The sequence below is a fragment of the Pristis pectinata genome, chromosome 14, assembly GCF_009764475.1.
Source record: "Pristis pectinata isolate sPriPec2 chromosome 14, sPriPec2.1.pri, whole genome shotgun sequence".
Lineage (NCBI taxonomy): Eukaryota > Metazoa > Chordata > Chondrichthyes > Rhinopristiformes > Pristidae > Pristis > Pristis pectinata.
In genome coordinates this window covers 48,068,038-48,083,429 of record NC_067418.1, presented here as the reverse complement: position 1 = coordinate 48,083,429, position 15,392 = coordinate 48,068,038, and the positions used below count along the sequence as shown (strand labels likewise).

At 52.0% G+C, this 15,392-nt stretch overlaps 1 protein-coding gene across 1 annotated transcript in view; it reads left to right on the top strand.

Moving 5' to 3' along the window:
- The window catches only part of chid1 (chitinase domain containing 1), an 85,283-nt gene extending 80,421 nt beyond the window's left edge, over nt 1–4,862 (top strand). The window contains exons 11-12 of the mRNA XM_052029101.1: nt 3,967–4,009; nt 4,568–4,862. Coding sequence (XP_051885061.1) covers nt 3,967–4,009; nt 4,568–4,666 — 142 coding nt within the window. The 3' untranslated portion in view covers nt 4,667–4,862. The remainder of the gene's footprint in view (nt 1–3,966; nt 4,010–4,567) is intronic.
- The last annotated feature ends 10,530 nt before the right edge of the window (nt 4,863–15,392 follow it).

Below are 15,392 nucleotides of genomic sequence, written 5' to 3'. Positions count from 1 at the left end.
CTAAATATAACACTTCACATTTCCCGGCACTAAATGTCACTTGCCACCTATCTGCCCATTTCCTTGAGGTCATTTTCTATCATCCTCGTGGTTCACTTTGACTCCTAGTTTTAAAACTTTAAAACTTTATTTATACTGCACGGTAACAGGCCCTGCCGGCCCAGTGAGTCCGCGCCGATCCACTTGAACCTACGTTAACCCACCTGTACGTCTTTGGAGTGTGGGAGGAAACCGGAGCGCCCAGACGAAACCCACGCAGACACATGGGGAGAACGGACAAACTCCTTGCAGACAGTGGCTGGAATTGAACCCGGGTCGCTGGCGCTGTAATAGCATCATGCTGACTGCTACGCTACCGTGCCACCCTCATCTGTAAATTGGGGACTGGTGTCCTGTTCTCTCAGATCAAAGTCATGAATGTATAGTAAGGAGAGCAGTGGTGCTAGCAACGATCTCTGGGGAACTCTGCTGTACACGTTCCTTCAGTCCAAAAGACAAGCTGTCCTTAAACACTTGGATAGGGTGGTAAAGAAGGCGTACAGCATAGATCAGTACAGCACAGAACAGGTGCTGACATAGCTAATCCCTCCTACCTACAGAATGCCCATGTCCCTCCATTTTCCTCTCATTCATGTCTCCATCCAAGCCCCTCTTAAAAGCCCCCAATGAATCTGCCTCCACCACCCTATCAGGCAACACGTTCCAGGCATCCACCACTCTCTCAGTAAAAAAACACCCCTCACATGTCTTCTGAACCTGCCCCCCTCACCTTAAATGCATGCTCTCTGGTATTGGATCACTCAATAATGGGGAAAAGATATTGCTTATCCACCCTTTCTATGCCCCTCATAATTTTATACACTTCCAACAGATCACCCCTCAGCCTCCATCGCTCCAGAGAAAAGAGCCCAAGTTTGTCCAGCCTCTCCTGATGGCACATGCCCTCTAATCCGGGCAGCATCCTAGTAAACCTCCTCTGCACCCTCTCTAAAGCCTCGACATCCTTCCTATAGTGAGGTGACCAGAATTGCACGCAATACTCCAAATGCATGCTTGCCTTCATCGGTAAGGGCACAGTAGAAAAGTCGAGGAGTCACGTTACAGCTGTGTAAAACTTTGGTAAAGCTACATTTGGAGTATTATGCACAGTTCTGAACTACAGGATGTGGAGGCTTTGGAGAAGGTGTAGAAGAGGTTCATCAGGATGTTGCCTGATTGGAGAGTATTAGCTACCAGGAGAGGTTGGACAAATTTGGATTGTTTTCACTGGACCATTGGAGACCTGATACAAGTATATAAAATGATGAGAGGCATAGATAGAGTAGACAGTCAGAGTCCTTTCCCCCAGGGTGGAAATGTCCAATACTAGAGGACAAAGGTTTAAGGTGAGAGGTGGAAAGTTTAGAAGAGATTTATGTGGCAAGTTTTTTTACACAGAAGGATGGTGGGCACCTGGAACACGCTGCCAGAGGAGGTGGGTGGAAGCAGATACAGTAGCAACGTTTAAGAGGCATTTAGACACAAATGAACAGGCAGGGAATTGAAGGATATGGCACAGTAGCGTAACGCTATTACAGCGCCGGCAACCCGGGTTCAATTCTGGCCACTGTCTGTAAGGAGTTTGTACGTTCTCCCCGTGTGTGTGCGTGAGTTTCCTCCGGGTGCTCCGGTTCCCTCCCACATTCCAAAGACGTACGGGTTAGGAAGTTGTGGGCGTGCTATGTTGGCGCCGGAAGCGTGGTGACACTTGCGGGCTGCCCCAGAACACTCTACACAAAAAGATGCATTTCACTGTGTGTTTCGATGTACATGTGACTAATAAAGATATCCTACACGTGCAGGAGGATGTGCTGTTTAAATTGGCATCACGGTCGGCACAGACATGATGGGCCGAAGGGCCTGTTCCTGTGCTGTACTGTTCTATGCTATATGCACAACTGAGCCAGTGCTTCTGCGGCTCTTTTTATTGCATGACCTTCAATCTCAGGGGCAAATTGATTATGTGGTGCCTTATCAAATGTCACGTGGAAGTCCTCTTATACCACAGCAACCACATTTCTCTTGTTAAGTTGGAAGAATTAAAAAGGAGGAAACAATTTTGACTTTCTCCCAGTGATTGTTGTGCTCCTGGTGCTCCCTACCTGAAGCCCTCGTCACGTGCTGGCTGAGAGCTGTAATTTGCCAGGCTTCGCACTGTGAGCTGAAAAGTAAGAATAACCCAGTGACCTGTTTTGGGCTGGCATGGATTCAATGGGCCAAACGACCTCCTTCAGTGCCGTAATGTCAAATGGCTCTTTGAACCTGGGGTAGTGGTGCTAATGAAAAACAACGAGATGCTGGAGGAACTCAGCAGGCCGGGCAGTGTCCGTGGAGAAAAGCAGGCGGTCAACGTTTCGGGTCAGGACCCTTCTTCAGGACTGAAGATAGGAAAAGGGGGAAGCCCGATATATAGGAGGGAAAAGCAGAGCAGTGATAGGTGGACAGGAGAGGGGAGGCGGGGTGGGCACAGGGTGGTGATAGGTAGATGCAGGTAAGAGATGGTGATGGGCAGGTGCGGGGGAGGAGGGGAGAGCAGATCCACCGGGGGACGGGTTAAAGGTAAGGAGAGAGAGGGGGATAAAAGGGCTAGGAAAGGGAAGGAGAGAAGAAGCACGGTTGGGGGGGGTGGTTGTTGTGGGGAAGGGGTGTGGGGATTACCTAAAGCGGGGGAATTCAATGTTCATGCTGTCAGGCTGCAAGGTTCCAAGACGGAAAATGAGGAGCTGTTCCTCCAGTTTGCGTTTGGACTTCTCCCGGCAGTGGAGGAGGCCGAGGACGGATGTATCAGTGATAGTGTGGGAGGGGGAGTTGAAGTGACCGGTAACGGGGAGACGCAGATCACAGTTACGGACAGAGCGCAGGTGTTCCGTGAAACGGTCGCCTAGTGCGAATGAACCTGGTATAGTGGGAGATGATCAGATGAAGAAGATATTACTGGCGGATGACCCAGGTATAACAGCGAATGAACCCAGTCTAGTCTATCACTGGGAGTTGAGCCGCATACAGAACTTATGATCTTCGGTCCTGTCCTCTTTTGGAAAAATATTGGAGGGACATTTTTAACATTATTTCAACTGTATTGAGTATTGATTTACAACCTCACCCAATCACGGCAATTTTTGGGCTACCATTGCTGGAATCTGGCCACCTATCTGCTGCTGCTTGTCGTACGATTGCCTTTGTTACATTAATGGCCAAGCGATCCATTTTGTTTAAATGGAAGGACCCTATACCTCCCACTACTTTTCAATGGTTTTCTCAAACTATATCATGTTTAAACGTAGAAAAAATCAGGAGTGGCACTGTTGATTCTTCGCTTAAATTTGAGGAAGTTTGGAGTCCATCCATTCAATATTTTCATCTGATATAGATCCCTTTTCAATATTCTTTGAACTTAGAGTAGCAGAGTTGACAACATAATGATGCTCTTTGTTCGTCGAGAAATATCATCCAGTTTTCTTTCTTTTGAAATTTTTTTTAGTTTGTTTCGTTTTATTACTTACAATTTTTTTTTCGATTTGTGTTTTTTTTATATAATAAATCTTTTTCTTTCTCCTTTTGATTTTTTGTTTGTAATATATTCGTTTACCAAGAAACCGTGGGGCCTAGATTATATTTTTTTTATTCTTTATGACTATATATGTCATGATTGTCCTCCTGATCGCTTTGTATTACGTGTATAATTACCGATGTTATATGTATTTATCTGTATTAATTTGAAAATTAATAAATAGATTGAGAAAGAAAGAAAGAAGAACTTGTAATGGATGACGCACCACATAGAGGTGTGAAAGGGAAATGGGTTTGGAATACGAATGGGACATGACTAAGTGATTACAGTGTTGTTGGGAGGTGAACCATGATAATGAGAGGTTGGGCCAGTTGTGGATCACCACACCCGCCTGATGATGCCTTCTTTGTTTCCAGGTACCAGGGCGGGAAGCACGTTGTGTTTTATCCGACATTAAAGGTGAGAGAGGCCGTGGTCTGGGGACATTTCTGCATTAACTCCTGAAAGGGTCTTAGTTTTACTGTACCTGGCTCTGTGTGTGTGTGTGTGTGTGTGTGTGTGTGTGTGTGTGTGTGTGTGTGTGTGTGTGTGTGTGTGTGTGTGTGTGTGTGAAGCGGTCCATTGGCGCACACTCCCAGCATCCCCTCTGTGCTGGTTGGAGTGAATGTGAATTGAGGAACCTCGATGGCAGGTATATCCCGAGCCCCTGAGGTAAACCAGCTTCCTTTACGTGGCGCCTTTCACTTCATGGGATTGCACTTTGCAGAAGAAACCCATTGACCCAGTTGTCTGCTCTTTGGTAGGACTGTCCAATCAGTCCCCTTCTCCATTCATTCTCCACGACCTTTTCGTGATGATTGGATTATCCCCCTGTCAATCAAGCTTGGTGACCTCCATGCTGTAAGTGGCTGAGAATGATGTTATACTCCGAGCACTTGACTGGAGAACTTAGTTGCTTTTATTTTGGAGAAGTTTTTGTCCGTATAGGAATACTCACTCCTTTTGTTTTCTTTGCAGTCTATACAGTTACGGTTGGAACTGGCTAAAGAGTTGGGCACCGGGATCTCCATCTGGGAACTGGGACAGGGGCTGGACTATTTCTACGATTTACTGTGAAAACGGCATTCCCACAGAGATGGCCCTTTGGAACCTTTTGAGCCTGTCTCTGGGCAGCCTAGAGGGTGGCCAAACTCGGTCACGGTACACAGGGGCTCTGACCCAGACTTGTGGAATTTGGAAGCCAATGTAAATATTTAAGTTCCCAAAAACTTGGTTTGAAATAAAAGTTTGGAGAGTGCCCTCGGCTTCCTTTCTAATGGAGTGAGAGGTTTCCGGGATTGTTGTTTTGTCTCCCTTGGTTCTGTACCTGAGGCGAGATTCCAGCCGCAGGTTTCCTCGCTAACGCACGGCGGCAGCCTGGCCGGGAATGGTTCGGATACCATCCCGGTTCTTTTACTGGAGGTGGAAACACATCCCAACCCGCCAATAGAGGCAGAGTGATGTCAGCTCAGCCGCCGACTCGCTCCTGGTTCTGCAGGCGTCTCTTCGGCAGCAGTGCAGTAAGACTCCATCAATCCGGCACGCCTGGGACTTCGGCAGCGCCGGACTATTGGGTGTTAATAACGTGCTGTTCGAACGATGGAATCGTACCGCACAGAAACAGGTCCTTAGACTCACCTCACCCGTACTGACCGTGACCCTGTCCCCACTAATCCCTTCTACCCCTTTCCGATCTAAGTACCTGTCCGTTTGTGCTTAAGGTATCTTTATTAATCACACGTACATCGAAACACACAGTGAAATACATCTTTTGCGTAGAGTGTTCTGGGGGGCAGCCTGCAAGTGTCGCCACGCTTCTGGTGCCAACATAGCACGCCCACAACTTCCTAACCCGTACGTCTTTGGAACGTGGGAGGAAACCGGAGCACCCGGAGGAAACCCACGCAGACACGGGGAGAACGTACAAACTCCTTACAGACAGCAGCAGGAATTGAACCCAGGTCGCTGGCGCTGTAATAGCGTCGCGCTAACCGCTACGCTTTTTAAACATCGTTAACGCATCTTCTCCAGCACCTCCACTGGCAGCTCGTGCCATACACCCACCACCCTCTGTGTGAAGCACTTATCCCACAGATCTCCTTTAAACTTCTCCCCTCTCAGCTTAAACCTGCGCCTTCTTCTCTGACTACTCTACCTGTGCCCCCCTCCACAATCTTATAAACCTCTATAAATGTCACCCCCACCCCCAGCCTCCTACATTCCAGCGAGCATAAACACACCCTGTCCACTCTCTCCTTGTAACTACAGCCCTCCATTCCGGGCAACGTACTGCTGAGTCTCTTCTGCACTCTCTCTGTTGCTACCACATCCTTCCTGTAGTGTGGCAACCAGAACAGTACACAGTACTCCACAAGTGTGACCTAACCAATGTCTTGTACAGCTGCACCGTGACATCCCAACTCTTACACTCAGTGGCCCACGAAGGCAAGCATACCAAATGCCTTCCTCACCACCCTATCCATCTGTGTCGCCATTTTCAGGGAGCTAGGGATTTGCACCCCAAAGTGTCTCCATACATCTCTCCTTAGGAGTATTGAAGACCCCTGCCTTTTACTTTATATGTCCTACTAGAATTTGACATCCCAAAGTCCATTAGATATAGATAGATATTTATTTATTCGTCACATGTACATCAAAACACACAGTGAAATGCGTCTTTTTGCGTCACGTATTCTGGGGGCAGCCCGCAAGTGTCGCCACGCTTCTGGCGCCAACATAGCACGTCCACAACTTCCTAACCCGTACGTCTTTGGAATGTGGGAGGAAACCCACACAGACACAGGGGGAGAACGTACAAACTCCTTACAGACAGTGGCCAGAATTGAACCCAGGTCGCTGGCACTGTAATAGTGTTACGCTGACCTCTACACTACCGTGCCTGCCCAGTCACACTCAGTCAATTGCTGCCTTAGCACTGAGGGCACTCACTCTCACCTGTTCCCTGTGAGGATTTTGGGTTGCTGTAGCCTGCCATCCGAACGCACTGAAGACACGAGATTCTGCAGACACTGGAATCTGGAACAACACACACACACACACAATGCTGGAGGAACCCAGTCGGGCAGCATCTGTGGAGGGAAATGGACAGTTGATGTTTTGGGTTGAGACCCTTCATCTAGACTGGAGGGTAACACATCTAACACATCGAGCTCCCTTGAACAGATCCTCCATATCTGATCAATTCCCTGCCCAAACAGGAAACTCTGCCGCACTCTCCATGTGGACCATCTCCCATGGTTTGTGTGGACGTTGGTTAGGGTACCTCTTGCAGTGTCCTCGGCAAAACCGCCCAGTGCTTGGTCCACTCTGGTCACCTCACTGTAGGAAGGATGTTAAGGCTTTAGAGAGGGTGCAGAGGAGGTTTACTAGGATGCTGCCTGGATTAGAGGGCATGTGCTGTCAGGAGAGGCCGGACAAACTTGGGCTCTTTTCTCTGGAGTGACGGAGGCTGAGGGGTGATCTGTCGGAAGTGTATAAAATGATGAGGGGCACAGATAGGGTGGACAAGCAATATCTTTTTCCCATTATTGAGAGATCCAATTCCAGAGGGCATGCATTTAAGGTGAGGGGGGTAGGTTCAGAACAGACGTGAGGGGTACATTTTTTACTGAGAGAGTGGTGGATGCCTGAAATGCGTTGCCTGATAGGCAAATTCACTGCGGGCTTTTAAGAGGGGCTTGGATGGGCACATGAATGAGAGGAAAATGGAGGGAGGTGGGCATTCTGTAGGTAGGAGGGAATAGCTATGTCGGCACAACATTGTGGGCCGAAGGGCCTGTTCTGTGCTGTACTGTTCTATGCTTCAGGGTTAGCTCGTGCCACTTTCTCTGGGTAGAGCCAGTCCTCACACACAGACACCTCTGCCTCACGCCAGCCAGATAGGGTACACTCATACACATCTCGAACCTGCCAGCCTCATCTGCCCTGACCGAGGAACCTTTGCCGATGACCTGCAGTGTCAAACCCAACTGCGCCAGGTTGGTCACCCCCTCTCGAACAGCAGCCGGAAGCCGGCATCGGCCGGAGCATTCTGTTGGTGCAGGGGCGGAGTGATCGCAGAGCGAAAGGGATGCAAGACAACGTGGTTGGGGAGCCGCTGTCGTTGGAGTGGCTGATTTGGGGCCAGCGCTGTCTTTCTGGTCGGCGAGCAGGATGTAAGGTCGTATAAAACCGAGCGACCACCAAACAAAACAGAGAGGTCCTCTTCAATCTGTGCCCATCTCATACCGTGGAGGTGGGCGCGTGCACAGCGTACGCAGTGGGCAGCCTGTGATCCTTTGCCTCATACTGGAGAAGGAAGGAGTCTTTATAAGATAAGATCTCTTTATTAGTCACACGTACGTCGAAACACACAGTGAAATGCATCTTTTGCGTAGAGTGTTCTGGGGCAGCCCCGCAAGTGTCGCCACGCTTCTGGCGCCAACAGAGCACGCCCACAACTTCCTAACCCGTACGTCTTTGTAATGTGGGGGGAAACCGGAGAACCCGGAGGAAACCCACGCAGACACATGGGGAGAACGTACAAAATCCTCACAGGCAGTGGCCAGAATTGAACCGGGGTTGCTGGCGCTGTAATAGCGTTACGCTAACCGCTACACTACCGTGCCTGCCCATTGCCACCGAGACTGTCCTCGCCTCTCTTACATGAGGTCTGCCGCACGCCTCTCCGGTTTCAAGTCTCCTTCCCACAAGCTTGAGCTGATGGAAAAATGATGTCCAGAGGTAAGGTTGGAGCAGTTTGCTCCTTTGGAACATTGTGGCCACCTTCTGCGATGCATCTTAGCAACGCTGAAGCCCAAGATGCTGGACATGGTGTGTCATGTGAAGGCACATTTTCTCTGTATAGGAGTCAAGAAGTTATGACGCATCTCTACAGAACTCTGGTTAGAGCATTGCGTGCAGTTCTGGTCACCTCACTATAGGAAGGATGTCGAACCTTTAGAGAGGGTGCAGAGGAGGTTTACTAGGATGCTGCCCGGATTAGAGGGCATGTGCTATCAGGAGAGGCTGGACAAACTTAGGCTCTTTTGTCTGGAGCGGCAGAGGCTGAGGGGTGATCTGTTGGAAGTGTATAAAATTACGAGGGGCACAGGTAGGGTGAACAAGCAATATCTTTTCCCCATTATTGAGCAATCCAATACCAGAGGGCATGCACTTAAGGTGAGAGAGGGTATGCATTTAAGGTGAGAGAGGGTGGGTTCAAGTTTTTTTACTCAGAGAGGGGTAAGTTTTTTCACTCCAGAGAGTGGTGGGTGCCTGGAATGCGTTGCCTGATAGGGTGGTGGAGGCAAATTCATTGGGCGCTTTTACGAGGGGCTTGGATGAGAGGAAAATGGAGGGATATGGGGATTCTGTAGGTAGGAGGGATTAGCTATGTTGGCACAACATTGTGGGCTGAAGGGCCTGTTCTGTCCTGTACTGTTCTATATTCTATGATGAATCTAACTGATGTTGCAGCCCTGAGTTCTTCCAACACCATTGGTGTATCATCTGGATTGCACATTGGCAGGGATCCATTGCCACACCAGAATATTTCTGGACTCATCCCAATGGTGACGACGTACAGGCAAGTAGTCCCCCATGTGTGTCAACTCAGATAGCACTGACGCGCCAGATCTATAGTCAGCTGCGTACGGGGGGTGGTCCGTGCCTCTTTGTACATGGATCAGGTGGGACTGGGGATGAGGAAGGCTCACAACCACATTACTGACTCAGTGAGGGGTTGACTGAGGTACAGGCTTGTTTACGATTGGTCCATGAGTTGGGTGAGGTAATCAGAATGGTGATGGACGGAGAACGTTTACCACCCCACCTGTGCTCCCAGGGTAAAAAAGTGGGCAGCTCTTTCCTCAACTCCTTGGGGTGGTGTGGAGAATCTCGAGCGCGCAGTGTCCCCGTGTAACTGGCCGAAGCCTGCCAGCCGCCATCCCGCCTGACATCTCCTGCCTCATCTGCGGGAGGGGCGGGTCCCACACTGACCTCAGGACCCACTGAACTGGGTCACCCTCGATGCCGAGGGTCCACCTGAGGAGCGTGCCCTGCCCCGTACCGCGCACACTGGCCACGACCTCGTGCGACCTTGGCGGCTGGGCTGCAGGGAGGGGACTAGGACCGAGCATCGGGCCCCGGCGTCGAAGGCACACCGACCTCCGAACCCGTCGAAAGACGAGGCGACGACGGTCGCATCACAGGGCACGCACACAAATCAGAACACGGCACGGGGGCGAGGGGAGTGGTTGTCGTCTCCACACTGATTGCCCTTGCTGTTTGGTTTTACTTTGTTGAGTGCCCCACCCGCCCCTAGCCTGGCCTTCACCAGCACCACCCCATGCCAGACTAGGCCTGCTGGAGCCTGGCACTGGAGCACGCGACCCGTGAGGGCTGATGCTTTCACTGGGCGTGACATACGATCCTTACCAATGACTGTGTGGTGTGGGTTGGGGGGGGGGGGTTGCTGCTGGTGCTCAGTGAAGGGCACCGAACCGTACTTACACCTACGCAAGCAAACCAAGAGCAACTTACCGGGCCGGGATGTTCTCATTTCATCCGAAGGGGAAGCAGATGCAGGAGCAAAAAGAAGCAGGAATTGACGCGGGATGTTTGTGCAGGAATTTGTGAAGGGGCGGACGCAGGAGTGAGGAGGTGCAGACATGAAGAGATTCGGGAGTTGCAGCAGTTGATGCAGGGCTGAAGGGATGCAGGGGTTGATGCAGGAGTTGATGCAGGAGTGAAGGGATGCGGTGGTTGATGCAGGAGTTGATGCAGGAGCGAAGGGATGTGGTGGTTGATGCAGGAGTTGATGCAGGAGTGAAGGGATGCGGTGGTTGATGCAGGAGTTGATGCAGGAGCGAAGGGATGTGGTGGTTGATGCAGGAGTTGATGCAGGAGCGAAGGGATGCGGTGGTTGATGCAGGAGTTGATGCAGGAGCGAAGGGATGTGGTGGTTGATGCAGGAGTTGATGCAGGAGTGAAGGGATGCGGTGGTTGATGCAGGAGTTGATGCAGGAGCGAAGGGATGTGGTGGTTGATGCAGGAGTTGATGCAGGAGCGAAGGGATGCGGTGGTTGATGCAGGAGTTGATGCAGGAGCGAAGGGATGTGGTGGTTGATGCAGGAGTTGATGCAGGAGCGAAGGGATGCGGTGGTTGATGCAGGGGTTGATGCAGGAGTAAAGAGCTACAGTAGTTATTGCAGGAGTGGCTGCAGCAGTTGATGCAGGAGTGAAGAGCTGCAGGCATGAAGAGATTCTGCAGCAGTTGACGCAGGAGTGTAGGGCTGCAGTAGTTGATACGAGTTAATGCAGGAGTTACTGCAGGGGTGAAGAGATGCAGCGGTGGCTGCAGGAATTGATGCAAGGGATGCAAGAGTTAAGCTCTTCAAAGCTCAGGAGCGTCTCTTGCCTGTGACCCATCCTCCCTTCCTGCCCCTGGGGTTGTTTATGATGACTGAGAAAGCGCACAGGCGAGCAATGAGCCTCTCGCAGTCAGTCCCCTTTCATTCCTCCTCTGTCAGGAAGCCCAGTGACAGGATCAGAAGGTGCAATAAACTGAAGCAGCCGCAAGCAGTGAGGCTCCAGCCGCCTTCATCGCAAACTCCCGGGAGGGCCCAGCGTGCTGCCTCCTGTGTGATTGATGTGCGGTGGAGCGTTCTCCCTCCAGTCTCTTCAAAGCAAGGGAATTAATTGCAACCCACCGTTGCTTAAAGGTCAATAGATTTCTTCTCCCCTCCCACCCCACCTTCTCCAACCCCCTGCACTCCCATTTACTGATCAGACTTGTACCAAATGTCACTTACGCAGAGCATTAACAGTTGGGCTGCAGCGCAGGTGAATCGATTCACCGTTGCTCTACACTCTTCGAAGTTGGATGGAGATTGGGCATGTCATCGAAGACCCTGACAGACTTCTACAGACGTACAGTGGGGAGCATTCTGCCTGGCGCAGAAGCTCCAGTGCACGGGATCACAAGAGGCTACAGAGAGTGGTGGACTCAGCCAGCTCCATCACGGGCACAGCTCTCCCCACCACCGAGGACATCCACATGAGGCGACGTCTCAGGAAGGCGACAACCCATCATCGGGGACCCCCACCACCCGGGCTGTGCTCTCTTCTCGATGCTGCCATCAGGCAGGAGGTACAGGAGCCTGAAGACCCCACACCTCAAGGTTCAACAACAGCTTCTTCCCCACTGCCGTCAGGTTCTTGAACCGGCCTGAAAATCCCCATCACGACCTCGGACTGTATTTTACTCTCTCAATCTTGTACTGGTGTGATTGTGTTTACTTTGTTTTGTATTTTGCACTCATGTAAGTTGTGTATAATTTATGTTAATTTAAGTTTATGTTAACTTACGTTTGTCCTCGTCTTGTAATGCACTGTGCTGCTGCTGCAAAGAGCTCACTGCGTATGTGTGGCTATGACAACAATAAACTTGAACTGAACTGTCCAATTAATCCAGCTACACGTTTAGTGCACGGCCACTGGGTCTCCCCTTCCAGGACCCCAACGGCCTGGGGATCCACCGCTGGGTTTGTGGGTTACCTGCAGTTATCCACAGATGGATGTCAAGGGCTTTATCCCATTGCTTTGTGATAGTTTGGGGGTTGTACACCACAAGATATTGGAGCAGAATTAGGCCATTCGGCCCATTGAGTCTGCTCCGCCATTACGATTGTGGCTGATTTTTTTTCCCAAGCCCATTCTCCTGCCTTCTCTCCATAACCCTTAACCCCCTGACTAATCAAGGACCCATCGATCTCTGCCTTTAAATCCATCCAATGACTTGGCCTCCACAGCCCTCCGTGGCGACGGATTCCATGAATGCTAGTGTAGCGGTCAGTGTAACACTATTACAGCGTCAGCGACCCGGGTTCAATTCCCGCCGCTGCCTGTAAGGAGCTTGTACATTCTCCCCGTGTGTCTGCGTGGGTTTCCTCCGGGTGCTCCGGTTTCCTCCCACATTCCAAAGACGTACGGGTTAGGAAGTTGTGGGCGTGTTATGTTGGCGCCGGAAGTGTGGGGACACTTGCGGGCTGCCCCGCAGAACACTCTACACAAAAAAAGATGCATTTCACTGTGTGTTTCAATGTACATGTGACTAATAAAGAGATCTTATCTCTGGCTGAAGAAATTCCTCCTCATCCCAGTTCTGAAGGGGTGTCCCTTTGTTCTGAGGCTGTGCCCTTGGATCCTGCCAGTGGAAACATCCTCTCTGCGCTCACCCTATCCAGGCCTTTCCATATCCGGTATTGCTGTTGTACAAGCCAGCCACTGCTCAGCGGGGATTCTCACTGGCCAAAGCTGAGACTCTCCGTCCTCCACTGTCACAGTCAGGCCCTCCGCTGACCCCCAGCGCCCACCTGCCAGGGACCAGCTTGGGTTGGGTGGGCGGTGGGGTCGATTATTGGCGGGAGTCCCCGGCTGGGATTGGTGGCCTGGACCCTGCCGTCCGCAGCAAAGTTACAAACATCCGGGAGAACCGAAATCCGGACTCAAAACCCCGGGAGCCAGGGTGCGGGGAGCTGATGTTCCAGGCGGATACAAGACAGTGGAAGAGCGGCGGATGTGGGGTCCACGAAAGCAGGAGCTGTGAGGGTTCGGGGGGAGGTCTTCTGTCACGGAGTGGTTGAAGTCTGCCCGGATACATGTGCGGCGTCAGTAAAGGAGGCAGCTGTCCAGAGTTGGGAGGCGACCTTCCCAGGGGAGGCGAAACAGGGCGGGCGCAAGGGTCAGCAGTGCCGACAGTGAGTGCCGTGGGTGAGGTCTGCACCTTCCTGACCTGGCACGGGGATGCCTCCTGCCACCCAGGGTCCTGCTGTGGCCTGGTTTGCCCCCCCTCCCCCCCACAACCACACAACGACGGGCCTCTTCCCGCTGTACCGCTCAAGGTTTGAAGGCCAGCCGAAAGAACAACTGCAGAAGGGAATCGGGAAAAGTGGTCCATGGAGCCTGCAGCCCAAGGCTCCCGTCAACGTCGGTCATACTTAGTTTTAAGGGCTGGCGCGGCGGGTAGCGCCGCTGGCCCCGTGGCGCCAGAGACCCGGGTTTGATCCTGACTTCCGGCGCTGTCTGCGCAGAGTCGGCACGTTCTCCCGGTGACCGCGTGGGCTCCCCACCCGCACGGGTGCTCCGGTTCCCTCCCACATCCCAAAGACGTGCGGGTCGGTAGGTTACATGGCTGCTGTAAATTGCCCCCGGTGTGTGGGTGAGGGGTAGAATCTGGGAGGGAGGGGTAGGGGGAGTTGACGGGAATGTGGGGAGAATTAAATGGGATTAATGTAGGATTAGTGTAAATGGATGGCTGACGTACAGCATGGACTCGGTGGGCCGAAGGGCCTGTTTGCGTGCTGTCTGTCTGTCTCTCTCTCTCTCTCTCTATGACTCTATGTTCCTTACCTGGTGAACCTTGGACTATAGGCCAGAACAGTGTGTGGGCTACCAGGGATACACAGCACCTCGACACAGAGTGGGTGAGGCCACAGACACCTCCCCACCAATGGCAACTAATGCCACCTCAGCCGGCTAAACTTAAGGCCAAGATTTGTAGATTTAAAACGGGGAAAGGTTTTGGGAGAACAAGTTTGGTGCAGCCCTCCTCGGGTATCTGAAGGGGCTGCTCCTCAAGGTCTGGCTGCACTTCAACCCCACGCTGCCGATCTATGGTCACCCGGTGCGGCAGGGAGGGGTGGGGGGGGGGGCGGCGCTCGAGGGATCTCCTGGTGGGTCTTCTCCTGGGCCTGGCCAAACCAGCCCTCTGCGGGTCCAGGCGGCAGGCGGCCAAGGGTTCCGGCCGGTCCGCCTGTCTTCCAAGTTTATGTCCACGCCCAGGTGTCCTTGGAGAAGGAGCAGGTGGTATCCCCGGGCAGCCCGGTTGAGTTCCGCGATGGGTGGGCCCCTCAGGGGACTGCGTCTGGTGGACGGCGGGAATGCGATTCTCACCTGAAGTGCTGCGTGGTGCGTTTAGCGGGTGTTAGTTAGCGTTATCGCTGTAGTTATGTAGTTTGCATCGTTTTTCTTCTGCTTCCTGCGTTAGTTGTAGTAGTTTGACACTGGATGTCCTTTTGTGGTGCTTTTAGCAAATAAACGTTTGTAAAATAATAAAAAAAGAACGAGTTTGGTGACAGGTCAGCCATAGTACATCAGTAGATCAGTCCCACTGCCCTTCCACATACACCCACTGTATCCGTGGGTGCCCGAGATGACTACACTCCAACAAGGCTGTAACCCACAGCAAACGTCTGGACAACGTTTAGCACAGTAAAACAGAGGCTTATATTTGCACCAGTTTTTGACAGTTCGGTTAGAAAACAGAATTACAGTTCGTGTGTAATACTGATGACAAACACAATGGTGCTGGAGGGACTCAGCAGGCCGGGCAGCATCCGTGGAGAAAAGCAGGCGGTCAACGTTTCGGGGTCAGGACCCTTCTTCAGGACGGAAGATGGGAAAAGAGGGGAGCCCGATATATAGGAGGGAAAAGCAGAGCAGTGATAGGTGGACAGAAGAGGGGAGGCGGGGTGGGCACAGGGTGGTGATGGGTAGATGCAGGGAAGAGACAGTGATGGGCAGACGCGGGGAAGGAGGGCAGAGCAGACCCACCGGGGGGGTGGGTCGAAGGTGAGGAGAGAGAGGGGAAAAAAAGGAAGCTAGGAAAGGGAAGAGGAGAAGGAGCACAGTGGGGGGGGGGTGTTTGTGGGGAAGGGGGGGATTACCCCTTTACCTATCCTCAGTCCTGAAGAAGGGTCCTGACCCCAAAACTGTGACCGCCTGCTTTTCTCCACGGACG